This window comes from Barbatula barbatula (genome assembly GCF_947034865.1).
Source record: "Barbatula barbatula genome assembly, chromosome: 16".
Lineage (NCBI taxonomy): Eukaryota > Metazoa > Chordata > Actinopteri > Cypriniformes > Nemacheilidae > Barbatula > Barbatula barbatula.
The window spans coordinates 10,005,668-10,024,931 of record NC_136779.1 but is presented as its reverse complement, the minus strand read 5'-3'; the positions used below and the strand labels follow the sequence as shown (position 1 = coordinate 10,024,931).

General features: G+C 38.6%; 2 protein-coding genes across 9 annotated transcripts in view; both read left to right on the top strand.

Annotated features, from left to right (window-relative positions):
• Positions 1-17,477, top strand: part of afap1 (actin filament associated protein 1) — a 47,363-nt gene extending 29,886 nt beyond the window's left edge. For 2 of the 8 annotated variants that reach the window (XM_079476030.1, XM_079476029.1), the window contains exons 4-18: positions 3,090-3,198; positions 3,287-3,498; positions 3,732-3,911; positions 6,839-6,931; positions 7,568-7,643; positions 10,101-10,250; positions 10,435-10,646; positions 10,871-11,016; positions 11,183-11,300; positions 11,476-11,673; positions 13,157-13,298; positions 13,766-13,930; positions 15,157-15,347; positions 15,462-15,629; positions 15,751-17,477. In XM_079476030.1, the coding sequence (XP_079332156.1) occupies positions 3,090-3,198; positions 3,287-3,498; positions 3,732-3,911; positions 6,839-6,931; positions 7,568-7,643; positions 10,101-10,250; positions 10,435-10,646; positions 10,871-11,016; positions 11,183-11,300; positions 11,476-11,673; positions 13,157-13,298; positions 13,766-13,930; positions 15,157-15,347; positions 15,462-15,629; positions 15,751-15,777 (2,187 nt within the window). In that variant the 3' untranslated portion in view covers positions 15,778-17,477. The remainder of the gene's footprint in view (positions 1-3,089; positions 3,199-3,286; positions 3,499-3,731; positions 3,912-6,838; positions 6,932-7,567; positions 7,644-10,100; positions 10,251-10,434; positions 10,647-10,870; positions 11,017-11,182; positions 11,301-11,475; positions 11,674-13,156; positions 13,299-13,765; positions 13,931-15,156; positions 15,348-15,461; positions 15,630-15,750) is intronic. The other 6 variants (XM_079476032.1, XM_079476031.1, XM_079476036.1 and 3 more) reach the window with 3 other exon arrangements.
• Positions 17,478-18,937: 1,460 nt separating this feature from the next.
• rab18a (RAB18A, member RAS oncogene family) overlaps positions 18,938-19,264 on the top strand; it is a 6,642-nt gene continuing 6,315 nt past the window's right edge. The window contains 1 exon segment of the mRNA XM_079476414.1: positions 18,938-19,105. Within this exon segment, the coding sequence (XP_079332540.1) occupies positions 19,038-19,105 (68 nt within the window). The 5' untranslated portion in view covers positions 18,938-19,037.

The window sequence follows — 19,264 nt, the reverse complement described above, 5'->3', positions numbered from 1 at the left end:
TGTATACATACAACATGCATACATACTGGGTCTATACTGTAGTTATATAAAGAACATCGTTGCTGTCCTTTTAAACCTTGTATCTCCATATTTTGTGATTTAAATCTTTTGCCGTAAATTGTTATTATTAATATAATAACTATCACCATTTATATTTGTCACTGGGTTTTCCAAATATCTAACCAATATAAAGTATTAAAAGTTGCTTGTGAATTATGACAACATAGTATTTCAACTTTAAACTATAGTAAAAAAAAGATTTCTTGTAAAACAGCGAATTTGGACATTCAAGGTTTTAGACGGACAGCAAAGATATATCCAATACATCTACTGGACTAGTATATCTATATTAATGTGTTAATGTAGACATGCTGATGGTGTAAATGTTGCATGAATGGGTGGAAGTACATTTTTTTTTAAGCTCAGAAATGCATTCAGCTTGGACCAGACGTGGAACTGAGCCTAAGAATACACAAGCTGCCCTAGTTCTAGTTTGAGCCGCTTCAGCAAGAGTCTTCATATCTCACTTTCTGACTGGAATTCTGTCCTCCCTGCGGGCTCAGATGCCCTGATGACCCGCAACCATAACAGGCAGTAACATAGCCTTAGTCTGTGTTTAGTCGAACAGTTCATGCTTTGATGGGAATTTATTGATGCTAGGAAGGAACTGATAAATAAGGCTTCTGTTTTTAAAGAAATATTAGACAGAAAATGTTTACCATAAAAGAAAACCACTACTGTAGTTTCAACCACAGTATTGAAGTTTTTTGGGCTCTCATGCTTTTGGCTTTCCATCTTACAGTCTCTATTGCACTGCGTCCTCCATGTCTTTAAGTTTACATCCTTCCCCGACCATGCCTCAAGTTTCCATACGTTTTCAAAGCATGTGTGTCCCATAATCTCAGGAGAAATCCGCTCTTGGTGTGATTCCATTGTGTGATGTATAAATATAGGAGGAAATATATAGGGAACAGGGGGAGGGTTTTTTAAAAGGGAAGACTTTGGCAAGGAGCCAAATAGCATCAGTGAAGAAGAGTTTTTGTTATTTCTTGGTAAATACAAACACAGAAGGTCTCATTACAATTACCTTCCTAAAGGAAAATGAAGCAAAGTGCCCACCACAAGTAAAAATGTAAAATAACCCTGTTTGTTTTTCTGTCTGAAAATGCGGTTCGTGTTCGGCATCTTTTTGCGCTGGGGCCGCTACATCAATCCGCTTCAAACGGTCTCCAAATCCAGCGTTATGTCCACCGCTTATATAACATTCCTCATGGAAATGCAGTGAACAAACAAAAGCAGCTAAACCTTGCGAATGCAGTGCTCTCTCTCTCTTGCTCCAGCTGGTTGACTTGTGCGCATGCTCCTTGGTTGACACGTGGGCATGCTCTTTCTTCTCGGCCTGGCGTGTTGGCACGTGGGCATGCTTTTCACTTGCATGCTTGAATTGTTCGGGACTAAGAAAAGTTGTCATGAAACGGTTTCGTACAGGTTTGAAACCTGTACGAATGCTGGGGGAGTGTATCGAGCACAGAAACACTACGTCATACATCCAACTCGTTTTTTTGTTGACCATGTCAAGCTTGAGAAGCCAGAAGTCAGAATGCATGAAACACCCTTGCATACATTATTTCTCCATGCAGAAAATGAATTGGGATGTTACTTATGCTCTTTTGTTCTATAAGCAGCTGTCCTATGGCATGTGTGTGTCATATATTTCTTTATGTCCAGCAATACAACTGCAAACACGGTCGCTTTGGTCTGCCGAAACGTGTTGTATCTCACCCCACCTGAAATGCCCTGGAAAATAAAAGCACCTTCTGTGAACTAAAATGTAAGAAAAATAAATAAAGGCAGACTTTCCATTCGCTGTAAATGAAAAGCGTTTATATGAGTTTGTCATCAGCCATAATTGTTTGCATGAAGCCTGTGAAATAAGTGAGGCACTGGAGGGCCTGAGTTGTCATGACCACCACAGGCTGTCACATGTGTTGCCAATGTGGCCCAACAAGCCAAAGCCCAAATCAGAGTCTTAAACACATTGTAACACACAGACACGCTCATTTGCACATATACACGCAATCTTTGTTTTTTTCTCTCTTTCAAACAGTTCCATACACTATAACACGGTTCTGTAGTGTGCTCTATAGACACCAGGAGTTTAACTCGGAGCATGTGTGTGTATGAGGAATGTCACTTAAAGGCATGGGGAGAATTAAATTAAAAGCTCACATACAGGTTATGTGCCAAAACATAGCGAGCAGTCTGCATAAAAACAGCCTTATAGGCAGCAAACAGAATCTCCTATTGAATAACTCATAAATAAAACATCACACAAATAGTGCACTTTGTGTAAAGAACGCAAGAGACTTAATTCACTGTTGATTTTAATATTATTGTCTATTAGCATGTTGCCAAGCATAAAACTTTTACTCTAATAATATTGAGTAAAAGATCAACGAGATTGAACAGATTTCTTTAGTAATCATGATGCATTATGGAATTGCTATATGTCTTTAGATTATGCCTACTCAGAACATGTACTACTGTATGTTTCGAAACAGATTCTATGTGTTTTTTGCAAGTTAAATGCGTAATTGAGTGTATGGTTTGAGTTTTTTCTACTATAGTTGTTCTTGTTTAAACATAGAAGGAGAATTTGCCAAATGACCACACTTGCTCATGGCCTGTCTCCAAATGGGACTATGTAACAAAATCTGTAGTTCAGTGTTCATCTAGTTTCATATTTTTTATTTGTATGTTTGTGTTTTTTATTCTCTCATTTATTCGTCTGTTAATGATGGCGTAGATATATGGCGGGTTTGTGTTGGTCCCACTCTGATGTCCTTTGTTTTCTTTCAAATTACAGAGATCTCAACAGCTGACCTCCAAGACATACTTTTAATAAAATGGATGATGGCAGATTGCTTGTTTTGATATTACTTGCCTTTGATGTTATACAACTGCATATATTCAATTGAGCCTCTGAGGCTGCTAGATTAAATTTTTGTACTCACGTTTCTAAGAAAGGGGTTAGAGCAAGTTATAAAACTGACTTGACCACTCTTCCTGTCTCTCCCTCTTCTCCAAAGCCTCCAGACAATGGTCCTCCACCCTTGCCAAGCTCCTCTCTTCCTGAAGGTTACTATGAGGAAGCCGTACCTCTGGGTCCTGGGAAAGCTCCTGAGTACATCACCTCTAGTGAGTACATACACATACATTTTGAACATCCTGTTGGATACATAAAGATGTGATATGACCTTTATAATAATCTACACTATGTTGTCAGATTATGACTCGGATGCAATGAGCAGCTCATACGAGTCATATGACGAGGAAGAGGAGGATGGGAAAGGACAGAAGATGCGTCACCAATGGCCGTCTGAGGAGGCCTCCATGGACCTGGTGAAGGATGCACGTATCTGTGCCTTCCTGTTGCGAAAGAAACGCTTTGGACAGTGGACCAAACTGCTGTGTGTTATAAAGGACAACAAACTGTTGGTGAGCAAACACACAGACTGCTTTGTTTATGACTCAGTATTTGCTTTTGTTGTAGACTTTTGAGTTAAGTATAGTTTCATCTTCGTGAAACATTGCTCTGTTTGAACATCCAAACCAGCCCATTTTCTCCAAACAATTACAGACGCGAAAGTGGGGAAAGGTTTAAAAACTGTTTTTTTGGCATTGTTAGTGGTGCAGAAGTAACCTTACTTGAGTCATTCTCTTTCTCTTAGTGTTATAAGTCCTCTAAAGACCAGACCCCACAAATGGAGCTCCTTTTATCTGGCTGCAGTATCACACACATTCCCAAAGATGGCAAGAAGAAGAAGCACGAATTGAAGATTGTCCATCAGGGCGCTGATGCGCTGGTGCTGGCCGTCCAGAGCAAAGAACAGGCCGAAGAGTGGCTTAAGGTAAACTAAGACAGGGTTACGTAATACTTCTGTATCGCATAAAATAGTTTTGGTACTTTTTCATCAATCCAACCAGCAAGACATACTCAGTCAGTCACAATAAAGCCTGTGCAGGTTCGCCAACATTTCTTAAATGGGTATACTGGTACACCACCTTAACCGCATAAACCCGCCTGAATCAGCATGGAAATTCAACAGCTGGTCTTTATAGCAGGAGTGGGACAAGCTTTGTTCAAAAAAAGATTTTGAGCAGCTTACTATCAGCTCAAGAAGTTATATAAACAGTGGCAGAAATATATATACATATTTCTAAATGTGATGTCCACCCACAGTTCATGCACGTCTCTTGTGAACCTGTGTTTCTTGGTCTAAGTTCAAAGGATTTTTATTCTTTCACTGCCTCCAAATTGGCTCTGAAGATTGAATTCAATGATAACCTATTACTCTGTTGCATGTCTATTTATAACTTTTCCTCCACATTTAGTTTTCACAAACAGAGAGAAAACATCATAGCATCCCTGTGTTCTCTTATGAGTCTTTCAGTTTATGCCAACTTAAAATTCAACAAAGACCGTCTTCAGTCAACATCGACTGATGCTGTTTCCTCATTACTGTCAATCACGCTCCATTTATAAACATTTGCACATTTACTTGTTTCCATGAGGTAATGAGCTTCTGTTTATTGATCCGTGAGCACTATGGCACATGCAGATAGCTTCACAAAAGCATTGAATGGGTGTGGACAGCCCTGGAAAGCAACAACAACTGTAATTGCTGTTTAGGATGGGCCGAGCTAGCTGTTTGGTTATGTCTCGTGTGTACTAAAAACATACAGGAGTAATTGATTTTGGCTTGGGATAAACAGAAACCTCCCTTCCTCAAAGTGCTTTGTTGTATTGTGTTTCATTCACACACACACAACAATTCTTTCAATCAAGGGTGCGCAGCGATGGCCGTATCCAAGCTGTTTTCCGTATTAGTTTTGAAGGCTCACATTCCCTCTACAGTCTGGATGATTAATAACCTAGTAAACGTTTTGCTGTTAGAATTTCAAGATCGTGATGTTGTGTTAGTATATTTTTAGTTGAAACGTTTAGGGAGTGTGTTTGGATATTGAGTTGGTGTTATAATCAGTCTCTCCTTATTTTTGTCTGTCTTTCCCTTTTCTTTCGCTCTGTAATTCTCGCTCACTTTTGCTCTGTTGTTTGGTCTTCATTGTAACATTTCCTGCACTGTGTTTGCAGTTTCATATGCAAGACACTATTAATGATGGGGAAACGGTAAGAAGAAACTTTTTAAGAAACAGTAGGGATGTCCAGAGGTTTCACTGATCGTCTGTGGTAGATGTTTTATCCGGGGATTGTTTGCTAGTCACAAATGTTTGGTTATTTCAACCCAGCCTTGGGTCAAGAATGGACAAACGTATCTGTTGTGTTATAAATTAAAGTGATTGGTCACCTGTTTTAACCCATTGTTGGGTCAAATATAAACATTATCTGGTTTAATTTAACCCATCAGTTTAACCCAACGGTTTGTGCATTTTTGACCTAATGATGGGTAAAAATAACTGAACATTTTTAGAGTCTGTTTTTGTCTTCTTAGCAGTGGTTTCCCTCTTTGTTTCTCTTTTTTCCAGTCTGTTTAGCTGGTTCTCTCAATGTAGTTTGTGGTTCAGTTTCCTTGTTTCTTCTTCTTGTCATCTGACTCTTCTCTGCCCTCGGCTAGAATGGTAAGATATGGAACGTTATTGTTCTCCTGCATGAGGCTGCTGTAACACAAACTGTACATATAATGTATGTGTGTGTGTGTGTGTATAACTGCTGTCTGATTCTACTTTCACCAAGAGCCACTTTGATTTATGTAGCCTTCCCTCAAACATATTTTAAACATTCACAGTTTGTTTAACAAGTCATTTTGTTGGAATATGTACTTCTACCTAAGTATGCTTCACTTAAAGTATGTGTTAATGAGAATGCTTAGAAAAGCTCCTGACATCTCTCGCTTAAGTTTTTTGACTAAGCGTATCCCAGAAACCCACTTCATTGGAGTCAAAGCCAAAGAGCGAGGCCACAGCCTGCAATTTTCCTGTGAGCCCAATTATGTCAACCAGGTGCCAAACCCCAGCATGATGCATCAAGTTTTGACGCTTAGAGGAACTCAAAGGGAATATTTGGATATATTTTGGTCTTTTTGGCATGGGGGAGATATACATTGCGATGGTGTGTGTGGAGTTTCTATGTGTGTCTGTGAGGGCCTGAAGTAGCCGTCTGGTCAACTCTAGACCACTGGTTTTGGTTTTCTGTGACCTAACCTACGGGTCAACCGAGGTCATGCTCGTATGTGGCGGCAAGGAGTCTGTGCAGTCTGGAGATCTCTGGATATCTCATTCAGAGCAAGAGTCACTGCTCAGCACATAGACAGCCGCGAGAGCAATGACGCATGTAAGCTGCCTTTTGCAGCTCCAACTGCATGTGACGCACAGAATCCTTTCGAGTGCATGTGCATGGCAGAACATGGAGGGGATGGAGTGTTTTGTGGCATCTGAATGGGTGCAAAAAAAATGTGGATGCCCCTGTAGTCATCGACAACCTGGACATAACAGGGAATTTTAAACGTGTGATTTCCAGTCCCATGGAAAGTAAAATCTTAGAAGAAAGCTATAATAACGTAAAAAATGTCTATAGGGAATGATTTAAAAAAAGGTAAATCATGGAAAAATGTTAAGGTGTATAAACAGTTCTTTATGATTCTCCTGTGTGAGGTTTATGTAAAAACGTTATTTTACAATTATGTTTGAAAAATGTAACCCATTAGAAACATAATTTATGCTTTAGGCTTAATAAAATGCTGCCTCATATAAATGCAGAATATTTATGTCTAAATGATTTATTCTTTTGCACTAATGCATGTTCTCTGGTTCCTTTAAGGTGATGAAGGAAGTCTGTGTTAATGGAAACGGAGCGCTGGACTATGACGGAGCCGGACCTGGTTCTACTGTTCACAAGGCAGAGCTGGAAAAGGTGCAAATCCATAGCAAAAATAATGAATAATCCTGTCTGTGTGCGTGTAGTTACTTTACATAAAGAATATATGCTGGTCTACCTACATGTAGGTTTGTGAGTCTGTGTGCCAGCCTCACCACACCTTAGTTCCCTGCATGCCTTCCTCCTGTTTTTCTGTGGCTACGGTGGCTATGCTGCCAGGACAGTAATAGCTATTAAAATGCACATAATTCCGTCTTGCCACGGATATGTGCTGCTGGCAAGGTTAAGAAGGTGTGGAAGGAAATGTGATCTTATCATATTTTTTTTACAACACATTCTTTAGCGTACGATATGCTATCACGTTAGTGTAGCTGTGATCCGCATAGTGCGTGCGCTTGCAACGTTTTTAAGACAGATCTCAACCCTCTTAAACTGGCACAGCATGCGTGAGCCTATTGTAATTATTCACACTTAATTCCAAACAGATGCTCCCTCTGAGTTTTGTTTGGGTAGACTGAGGAAGTTAAGCCTATAGACTTAAGTATGCATTGTGTGTCTGTGCCTGCTTTCTTTTGTCATGAATGTAAAAATCGATTACATTGTTTCAATTTCAGGGTCTGTTTGCTGTAGTACACCAAGCTTATACTTTACGTAACTTTACTTATTTTGCAGAAACTGTCCTATGATAGACCCAGTTCAGATGGAGAGCCCTGCCACGAGAATGGAATTTCAGATGGCAAAGATCCAGGTGAGCCCGTTTTCATGTTTTCCAGATTTGTCTGTATCAATAAAAAGACTTGGGGGTGAATTCACTGTAACCTGCATCTGATTTAATAGATTTAATTTAACCACTTTAGTAGTTCTAAAAGGTTCTCAACCGAGATCAAGAACCACTTTTAATTAGGATGAAATCTTTATCTTTCAGTTACCAGACAAAATGTTCTGTTTTTACTGAACTTTTAATTATCTACATTTGTACGTAAGAACAGTGTTGAAAAACACTCATCCGGAAATGTAATCCCATTATGTTGATGTTTATTTGATCTGAAAGATTGCATCGTTCGAACAAAGCCAAACACTAGACAAGAAGAATCTTCTTCAATAATCTAATAGGATCATTTATCCAGTATTTACACTGTGCTGTCTCGCTCTGGGATTGAACTTTTCAGGACATCTGTTTCAGGTCTGTGGAATTCCTTTTTGCCCCATTATTTTTCTTTCTTACGGTTTGAGACACAGCACGGTCTTGCCCTAGACATGTTGGTGAGGAACGTTGCCTAATTTGACCTGAATCCAAACCCGTTGCATCTGCATGTTTTAATGATAAATAGTTCTGCTTCAACACTACAAATCACAATAACTGCTGAGATCCTTTAACATGAGGGAGTTAACCTAAAAATAAAGACTTGTCTTTGTCGTGATGTATAATATAAGTGTCAGAAAATGAATTTCTAAGTATTTTGTCTTGTTTTCCACTACAAATATCCAAGAATACTTAAATCGAGAAACACTTATTCGAGAAACAAAATGATGAGGTGGTAAGTCTTGTTTTCTGAAAATAATTTATTCTAAAGCAAAATTATTTAAATTAAAGCTTAAAACAAGAGAAATATTTGCCAGTAGATAGGATTTTTTTATTTTTTATTTCATAAGTTTCTTTTTATCTTATGTTATTTTACTTAAGTAAATGTGCTTTGATTTAGGAATATTCATATATTTATACTGGAAACCAAGATAAAAATACTTTGAAAGTCATTTTTTTCATTGAAGGTACAGAAGGTCATCGCACTGGTTCATTCCTACAGGTTTTCAGTGAGACATATGCATTGTGTTCCTTAATAGTCCAACTGAAAACAAAGATGAAGTGTGATTGGTTTATTTATGTGTCAGTCAGACACCTTTAAGGTGGTCCTTGGTTTATACAAGCTGCATGGGAGAATAGAATTTCTGCCGACAGCCTTTGGTTTGTTCGACTAATTGCCGTATGGCATCAAAGTACCGCAAGAGTGATTCAGAAGCATACGGAGCAGTCGACTATTGACTCTCTGTGATGTCACACACATCGGTATGAGTGACACTGGATGATGTCGAAACAAGCCTTATACTGTAGGTCTTGCCATGCATGACTAACACACATATGAATCCAGATTTGTCCACCTGTGGCTGAACACTTTAATTACAGCCATATCCCCTTACATTTTTTAATGGCAATAAAAACCGAGACCATCCCCACTGAATCTGTAACAAGTACCTGAGGTGTTGTTACATCACACCAGCACCCAACTGATGTACGTCTTTGATGAAAGAAAAGAGAAAACCTAAAGAAACCATGCAGATTAATCAAATTAGTAACATTCTTTCCAGCTCTCGTAAGTGCTGAGACTGTGTGAAATCAAATTGCCTGATCACAGAATTTTCCCTCATGATAAAATGAACTGTATACATATGGGCCCTTTAAAAGGGCCGATGGTTTTAGCATCTGTGGCTCTGGCTCTCATGCCTGAGGCGGCTGTGCAGAGACAGAGAAACTGCATAGGACTCTTGACTTCAGATGGGCTTAACTTAAAAGGATTCACAAACTAAAATGTAATCTTCTGCAGTGGAGGTCTCTTCAAATCCTCTGAAGGGCAAACGTTTCACTGTCTGTTATGTATACTTTATCTTTGCATCCCTTTGTAGTACAGACTTCTTAGAGAAAGAGGGAGTAATTTGTTGTTTTTCTGTTTTACACATTTTATCACAGGCCAGAAACTTCTAGTTTGCTCAACACGGTCTTCACTGGTTTGGAATTGGAATTCTAGACTGTTTTTATACAATGTTTCCTCACTATAACTAAAGGGGATTTTTTTCTCACAAAACCATCAAGCACCACAGACCACACTCCTCACTCGATCAGAAAAGACCATCAAAACATTGTGGTGAGAAGTGAACTGGATTTCTCACACTAAAGACATTGTTGGATGGCTTTCTCTCTGGTCCAATAGAACTGGGGACATCCCCGACATTATTTTCTTCTTATTAAATTCCAGTAGATGTGTGGATTTGTCATTTTCCATCATCCACAAAATGTTTTCCAATCCCATCCTGTTAAAGTTGCATTACCAACAAGTCCCTTGACATCTAGCATCACTTTATAATATATCACATTATGAAATCCCATAAATATATTTCAGACTCTGACGTTAATTTGCCTTTTCTTTTGCAGCCAAAGGGAAGAAGAACTCTAAATCAGAGCAGAAAGGCACCGTGGGGCGGGTGACTGGAAAGAAAATCACAAAAATCATCAGTCTGGGCAAGAAGAAGCCTTCCACTGATGAACAGACGTCATCTGCAGAAGAGGATGTCCCAACATGTGGTGAGCAGTTGCAAACACAGTTTGGGATATGTTTAGTGATAACTTGAGCTTCACAAATTGTTACAAGCAGTGTGGGCGCATATTTACACATATTAACAAAAGGAAATACTTTTTCGTTTAGGTCTGATTGTGTGTGGCTCTTTCTGTGACTGCTATATAAATATCTGAAACTCTTTAATACCAGGCTATCTGAACGTGCTGTCCAACAACCGCTGGAGAGAGCGCTGGTGCCAGCTGAAAGACAACCAGTTGTATCTGCACAAGGACCGGGCAGATCTGAAGACACACATGGCCTCTCTGCCCCTGCGGGGGTGTGAGGTCATTCCAGGGCTGGACTCCAAACATCCCTTCGCCTTCCGTCTTCTGCGCAACGGACAGGAGGTGGCCGTTCTGGAGGTACGGGCCAACTACCCCAGTTTTTGCAGGCCAATTAATGCGTCTGAGACGGGACCTTTGGGAAGGGATTAGATGGATGGTTTGGTTGGCTGGCTCACGTGATGATGTCATTGCCATATCATGTGTAGAGTAGATTTGCAGAGTTTGCATAGATTCATTTCACTTGTCTCATATTCCGATGACGCACCTTCATTGCGTCTTTCCTCCCTCGTTTTTCCCGTCAGGCGTCCTCTTCGGAGTGTATGGGGAGGTGGTTGGGGGTGTTGCTGGCAGAAACGGGCTCCACGACAGATCCTGCTGCACTGCACTATGATTACATTGACGTGGAAACCACTGCTAATGTCATTCAGCTGGCCAAGCAGTCGTTTTGGTGAGCGTTAAGTGCTGCTGCAGATATCTTCATAAACCATTAAAAAAATCATTTTACAGCTTTTTTATATTGAAATTTGACATTAGTTTTGAGCATTATTTTAAGCTTTTGGGTCGCATTTGTGTATTTCCTAATAAATAACGGTATATATGTGTTTTATCCTCAGTTTCACCAGCAAGCGTGCAGTTTCTCCAAACCCATACCTGGATAACCCGGTCAATGGTTACGCATGTCCATCAGGTGTTGCTCTGCATTATGATGATGTACCCTGCATCAATGGAACGGTACATACGATTCACATTCACATATCAAATCAATACCGTTATTAAAAGTGCTTCCAAAAACTTGAAACCATTAACAACTTCTCAACTCTGGTCCTGTCTAGCATTCTACCTCCCCTCTCTTCTGATCTCCTCTCATAATTGCTATTCTCTTGCTTGCACGCTTGCAATACGGAAGGCACCAGGTGTTCAGTACTCTTCCCCAACTTCAAGGGACCACCTTTGGAATGAGGAGGGTCATTATGAGAATACAGAACTTTACGAAAACATGCCCTCCCCCAAATCTAAGCGCCTGTCATCTTCGGGACATTACAAGACACCACCTTCCACTAAATCTCTCTCTTCCTCCTTATCTGCTAATACTAACACTAATCAGGTGAATAACCTGGACTGTTTGTCTAATGCTGTTGGGTGAATACAGTTAAAATGGGACACTGTCTTATGAATATAATTGTCATTATGGTTGTCCTAGTTAAGAAAACTGTATTATAAGAACGTTTAGCTAGCATTCCTGTTATGTTACAAAACATTATTCTGAGTGTTTTTAAACGTTTCACCAACAATGTACAAATAATGTTTAATACCAGTGTTTCTAGAACATTCAGCAACGTTTGATTTAATATAGCAACATTTTTGATTACTTAACGTAAGCTTAATCTCTAAGAGCGTTTCCCGTTTGCGAGAGTTAAAGTACAAGCCCTTATTGCTCAGACCCGCCTACAAACTAGTTTTAAAAAATGTGTATAGATTTTAAAAAGATCAAATCTATTAAAAAGTTTAAAGCATTAAATACAAAAACATAGGGCTGGGTTTTGCGACCAAATTGGCGATTTGATTCAATTCTTATTTATATGGTTTCGATTAGATTTCGATTAGTTTAGATTCATGATCGATTAGTTATCAGTACTTAGATTAAAATGCTAGTTTTGCAGTGATGGAATCTATATTTAAATATATACTGGTAACTGAAACCCTTCTACAAAGCTATATTAGTGAAATACGCATTCACATTGAAAGTAGAGCACAAATTAGGCATTTCCCGAATCTATATTGTTTCGTTAAATTGAAGACCTATTAAAATCAAATCTATATTTTTTACCCAACCCCACAAAAATATAAGTGTTTCACATTAACTGTATTCATAGTCTTACAGACTTCAGTACTTTATGTCTCTATATTTAAAATTATTATTATTTTTATCGATTGTCGAACCCACACTATAAGGATAGTGTTTCATTATTAAAGCTAAACCACTAAGCAAATTGCACATGTTTATTAGAACCATGAAACTGTTAATGCTTGTGCTGATGCACATGTTAAACGTTTGCAGCATGGGACATGTGTCCCTACTTCTGACTTACACTACAAAGCGACTTAAGAGTCTAATATTACAAGTACTGTAGTGTGTAACGTATGAGTTACGGACCACCCAGCTGCCATAATGAGTGCTTTTGATCTGCAGTATACGTATATTAACCATGTATGTGAGTGGAGGGTGGGGCGGCATGACCTTGTATGGGGTAATAAAGCCTTAATTTACTGTGGATTCAGTTTTATTGCCCAAAAATTCAGTCACAAAAAGTGCCAAGGCCAGCTAAAGCATAACTACAACAAATGTCCCTGCTAGTCAAGCCACATGTGGTGAATGTGGTTTGCTGAAGTAACCTTTGATATGTCTGTGAAAGTAATTGCATGAAGTGTTAACCTTCACAAATCACAATACTCATAGTGTTAACAGGTGCTAACTGTGAAAGTCTTCAGATATCAAATATTTCTTCGTAGTCCTTATCAGGGGTTAATATCATTTTTCTGTGTGCAATAAATCTCACTTGAACTATCTGCTACTTTTGCACTCACAGCTGTTTCTTTCTGCTAATCAGCTGAAAGGAAAGAAATCGCTGGTCACCAATGGGATTGCTGCGAAGCAGAAATTGGACAAGAACCAGCCCAAAAAGGCCAATGGAACCAGCAGCACTCTTCCAGTAAAACGCAACAATTCTAGTAAGAGATCTTGAAACCATATCTAACAGATCATCTCAAAATGAGCGCTTCCTTTTTTTATAAGAGGACATTCAGCAGTAACTAAACTAAGCAGACATTAAGTCTGCATTCGTTATCCTGGCTATTACACCACTAATTTGTTTCGAGGAAAAAAAAGCCACATAGATTTGCGGAGAATGCCGGTATGTGGAAATTGCAGTGCTGTTTGAAAGCAGTGGCTCTGTTGACATGCTCCTTTGTAAACTCACTCACCCCAAATTCCATTTGAGACAGGCAGTCATTCCCGGCCTGTCCACACACAGACTTTCTAACCATTCAATGGCCTATTTACACGTACTACCAAATATTTAGATGTGGTATATATTCTGCATGTCTTTTAATCTCGTTTGTGATCTCAATGGCCTTTAATGTGACAAAAAGGTTAGAAATTGTGAGATTTATTAATGGTTTACTTGTAACCTTTACAGGTGTGGATCAGTATAAGTATGGGAAAAACAGAGTGGAGGCTGATGCCAAGAAGCTTCAAGCGAAAGAGGACGAGTTGATGAAGAAGAAGCAGGAAATTCGAAGCCGCTTGACCCATTTGAAGAAAGACAAAAAAGATCTCCGGACTGCTATAGAGAACAATACAGGTTAGGATATGAGCAATGCTATTGCATTAACCTTTAAAAGGTGCTTTTCCGCAGCGTGGTACCGCCAGGTTTAGTACAACTCGGCTCGGTACAGCTCACTTTACTTCTGTTTTTATTTTTGCATAGAAGTTTAGTACTGCTTCAACGTGGGTGGGGATTATAAACTTAATGTCTTAGTTGCGCCGCCTCTACTGCCGTAACATTATTGGGAACACAACATATTCACACACGCACAACACAGGAGATATAAACTTATCTTTTTAGTTGTGCCGCTTTTACTGCCGTAGCATCATTGTGAACGCGACGTAAAAACACACAAACAACACAGGAGATATATGGAGCATATCGATGGCAGATGGCTAAACAAAATACGGCTAAATATACCAGAGATTTTGGAAATCTTACAGCAAAGAGCAGATCATTTGGTTTGCTTGACGGCACATGAGGGTAAGCTAATGTAGCATTTAGCATTGAGTTAAGGGTCTCAATCATAAAATGGGTATTCATGTGTTGCCAATCCAAATCCAATGACTCTGGTAATGATTCTCTCTGCCCAATCAGGGATCTGTGTGTTAACACGTCACATTTTGGTTTCGATACAGTACGCTTGGAACCTCAACCGAGGTGTAACTTAAAAAAGTATCAGGTACTAGGTACTGTACCCAGTGGAAAACACCCCAAAAGTGAGCTGTACTGCGCCGTACCGTGAAGTACTATCCAGAGGAAAAGCGGCATTAGTGATATTTAGGTGAATCTATTGACAGAAATGCAATATAATATACATAACTATGTCTTCAGAGGTGTATAAAGACCTTACATAATGAAGCGTTTTGTTTATATTACCTTAGAATGAGCTTTTTCTATCTACATACACTGGGGATCCCCTTGCATGTAATTCGCCATGTTGTTTCTATACAAGCACGTTACGTCAATGTGTTAACTCCTACGGCAAAGAAGCATAAACGTGATGACATCTTTGTCCTGTTTCAGCCACAGTAGTGCTTCAAAAGGGAGTGGTGAGCCGTTGAGTGAACCGTTGGTTGTAATTCGCAACCTCACCACTTGATGCCACTAAAATCTTAACATTGCTACTAAAATGTTTTCTACAGAAATGTGATGCACATGTGAAAGACACAAGCCATGTGTTCTTTGTTTTCTTTGAAATGTTTCGATTGGCTGCGATTGTTTGGCATCCTCTAAATAACATCAAAACGTTTTTCATCTAGGTAAGCGTTCTCAAGCCTCTCTGACGGAGAGACTTAAGAAGGTGGAAGAAGAATGCAAACTGAAAGAGGACGAGCGAGTGAATCTGGAACTGGAGCTGACAGAAGTAAAGGAAAGTCTAAAGAAAGCCCTGAATGGAGGCGTCACTTTGGGCCTGACCATTGAACCCAAATCCAGCAGCTCCAGCCCACAGGTCTGTAAAACACCAGTTATTTATAAAGCAATGACGTAATACTAACTGGAGGTTTAGATCAGATTTGGGAGATGAAAGACATAGGAAGTCAAACTGTGTCTCGTCTGTCTGTAGTCTCCGGTGTTATTGAGGAGAACGGTGGACAACTCGCCCATGTCGAGCTGTGACACCAGTGACACTGAGACCTGCTCTCTGCCCATCAACAGCGCCTCTCTGCTGCGCAGACACACGCAACAAACGAAACCCACAGCTGTGCGAGGACATGTGCTCAGGAAAGCCAAGGTCAGTAACATTTTTAGCATCACAGCCGAAATTATTAGCAGGTACCTGATAAATTGAGCTTTATTTTTATACAGTATATTTATGGCCATGATGTTATTCCCATGTTTTCTTTTCTTTGCAGGAATGGGAGATGAAATCTGGCACATAAGTTCCTTACCATGTTGTTTTTCTTTCATCGTAACTATTTATTTAATTGGAGGGATGTTGAAATCGAATTGACTGAACCATAGACACAAGCTGTCAGAATAAAAATTAAGTTCTGAAAGAATTTGACCAGTCCAGTACCAAATTACCTGCTTGCTATTATAATTCATGCAAATAGATGAAAGAGACAAAATCATTTTATTATTTATATTTAGTAAATCATACACTTCATGTCTCGTGATTATGGTCTGTAACAGCAAACAGAATATGCACTTCAAATTGCGTATGAAAAGCTCATTGGCCTCAGTCAGGAATCACTATGTCAATAAAAGTCTGTTCTTCAACGAGGGGCCATCAATTCAAGACAAATCTCCAAGTATTTATTTGTAAATGTTTAAGTAAATATATGCCTTTCTGTGTTTGTTTGTGTTGACATTTAGTAATGTTTATCTTTAATGCAGCTTTGTGCTAGTTATAGGGAGCAGATTCTATTGAGAATGAGATCAATAATATCACAAGAAAAAATTTACATTTCACTTTCTTTAAAGAGAAAGTGTAATTGGTATGAAAGTTTTGTACAAGACTTATTTCTCGTAAGTGCCTGCCCCATTACTTTAAGGAACTATGATCTGTCCAGACGTTTGGCTGGAGCAGTTGCTATAGCAACAGCAGTCCATAGGGAACAGGGCAGCTTAGGCCAGGGTGTGGCCCTCTGTTGGCTGGCTGCTCTGGAAACTGAAAATACTGCTACACTTTCCCTTAATGCTCCCCCCATCACACACGCTGCAATGGAAACAACCGTGTGTGTGTGAATATATATATACATCCTCACATCAAGAACGCTGCAATTCATCAATACACTGACAATTATACTGTAGTCATACTGTTTGGTAAAACAGAAACATCTCTATGCGAAATTGCATTATAATTTTCAGACTGAATTCATATGCAGGTATTGTAAGCCCTTGTTACCGAATGTTTGGCCGAATGAAAATGTCTGTAAAAGTCAAAAACCCAGCCCATACCTCTTTTACAGTACTTCTAATTTTAATAGTAAAATGGTGCTTTTTAACAGTGCTTTAACTGTTGACTCCTAATTCAGCCGGATTATGGAGTTTTGGTGCTTAATTTAGACATGTATGTGACTATACTTTCATATTCATGTGTAAGAAACATTTATAATGTGTTTATCATGTAGTGATGCTACACATCTTTAAACTATGCTATATGAAGGTTTTCAGACATGTAAAAATGTCCCTCCTACAGATTCTGGACCAATAACTTTAAGGAGTTAATATTTGTCATTTTGTAAAAGTCAGCACTGGATAGTGATTTTTTTACTTTTAAAACAGTTATATCCTTTAGGTCCAAGCAGTTGTCTGTCACAGCAGAAATAAGGGTCAAACGTGTGGAATGTAAATATTGTTGTTTAGCTTTGTGGGTGGGAAAAAAGGTGGAAGCATGGACTTTCAAAGACACTATTGTTTATTTTGCACCTTATGGTTAATATCCAGTTTTCTTTTTCTTTTGACTGTTGTCAACTTGGCAACAAAAGGACTGTACATAGAAATAATTAAACTGCTTTTAAAGTGTTTTCTGCCTCTGACTGTCTATGCATCAGTGTCTGTGAATGCTGCTTTACTGGCACAACTTACATTGTGTTTGTGAAACTAGAATGATAAAAGGAGAAATTATGCTCATGGTAAATCTTAGTCCTGATGTTTCTTTTCAGTTCTCTATTGCATTACATTAAATAGAATTGCATATGATTTTTGCCACTATTTTGTTCTAGCCAAAGCTGTTTTGAAAAGATAAAAAACATTATCTTTTTAGATAACATCAACAACTGCCACTCTGAAGGGATAGTTCACCCAAAAATATAATTTGTCATTTATTCACCTTTGAGTTGTTTCAAATCGATATAAATGTATTTGTTCTGATGAACACAGGGAAAGATATTTGGAAGAATGCTTATAACCAGACAGATTTTGCCCCCCATTGACTGCCGTAGTAGGAAAAAATACAATGGTGGTCAAAAGTGCACCAGAACTGTTTTCTTGTCCTACATTCTTCAAAATATCTTCTTGTGTTCAACAGAACAAAAAAAGTATAAAGTAATTTTTCCTACTATGGGAGTCAATCCAGGTGCAAGATCTGTTAATTTATAAGCGGGTTATAAGGATTCTTCCAAATATATTTCTCTGTGTTCATCAGAACAGAGTCTTTAAAAACCAGGGGACCCCCAAGTTCATTATTTTAGACTTAATGAGGGGTCCCTTAAGGCCTGGATCGCCCCAGCCCCCCCAATTCACACTCGAAGGTGAGTAAATGGTGACAGAATTTTCATGTTTGGGTGAAGTATCCCTTTAATATCATATGAAACAGATATGTAACTCAAAAGATGTTTAAATTTGGCGTTGTCTATGGTTTTGTGTTTAGACAATGGACATCGAGGGCCAATGTTGTTTGGTTAAAAACACCCGTCAACAAAGTAAGTCGAATCTCGATAGGTGAACTGTCCCTTTAAGAATTATCGGACCTTTCAAAATGTCGTTATTAAAATAGAAAAATGGCGACATCCTGTGGGAAAAGAAGCTGTGAGATTTTACTGTCAGAACTGGCAGTTTTGGGTTTAGCTAGATAAAGTCTTATTTTTTTCCGATTTCAATTTAGTAACTTACTAAATTATTAAAACATCTGTGAATAGACGCATTATATAGTTCTTCTGCTGACTTTTTTATTTGATAATATAGGCAAATAAATAAATACTAATTATTATTAACGTTTATCAGGGTTAAAACAAATATATATAAAATCTATATGATGTTATTTTATATAATATAAAATGTAAATGATTATTCAGGAGGCATGTCACGTGGTTTATGTTACTTATTTCCTCCACGGCCAGAATGGACCAATCGTCCATAGTTGTTAAGTGTTTTTACATTTTAAGTGATCTGTGGTGGATTTCGATTTATTGTTAAGTTTCTGTATATTATGGTACAGGTGACGGCAATAACATTCGCGTTCTGGGATTTCACAGACTCAAAATGTGCATGTAGAACAATTATAAGCTAGACTGTCATGTCTCTTTGAACCGTTAGAGGGCAGAACTACATTTTTCAATTGTTTATCACGATCGAGTGTATTTACAGAAGAAGAGAGCTGCGTTAAGACCTCAATAAGTACGTTTGCCTTTTATGTTTGTTTACGTTTTTATTTCCAGTCGACAGTATTTGCAAACAGTGACATCCCTTCGTAAAGATGAATGAGGATATTCTCACCACTCTGAAAATATTGATTATTGGAGAAAGCGGAGTGGGCAAATCCAGGTATGACACTGAAGTTTTCACATTCCAGTTAATCGAACAATAACACATGCGTTCATAGCTGTTAACAGACCAGTTTTCATATGTGTTTTATTTCTTCAGTGTGATTTAAGTGTGTTTATCATTATTACATTCACATTATATTATCAATAAATAGTACAC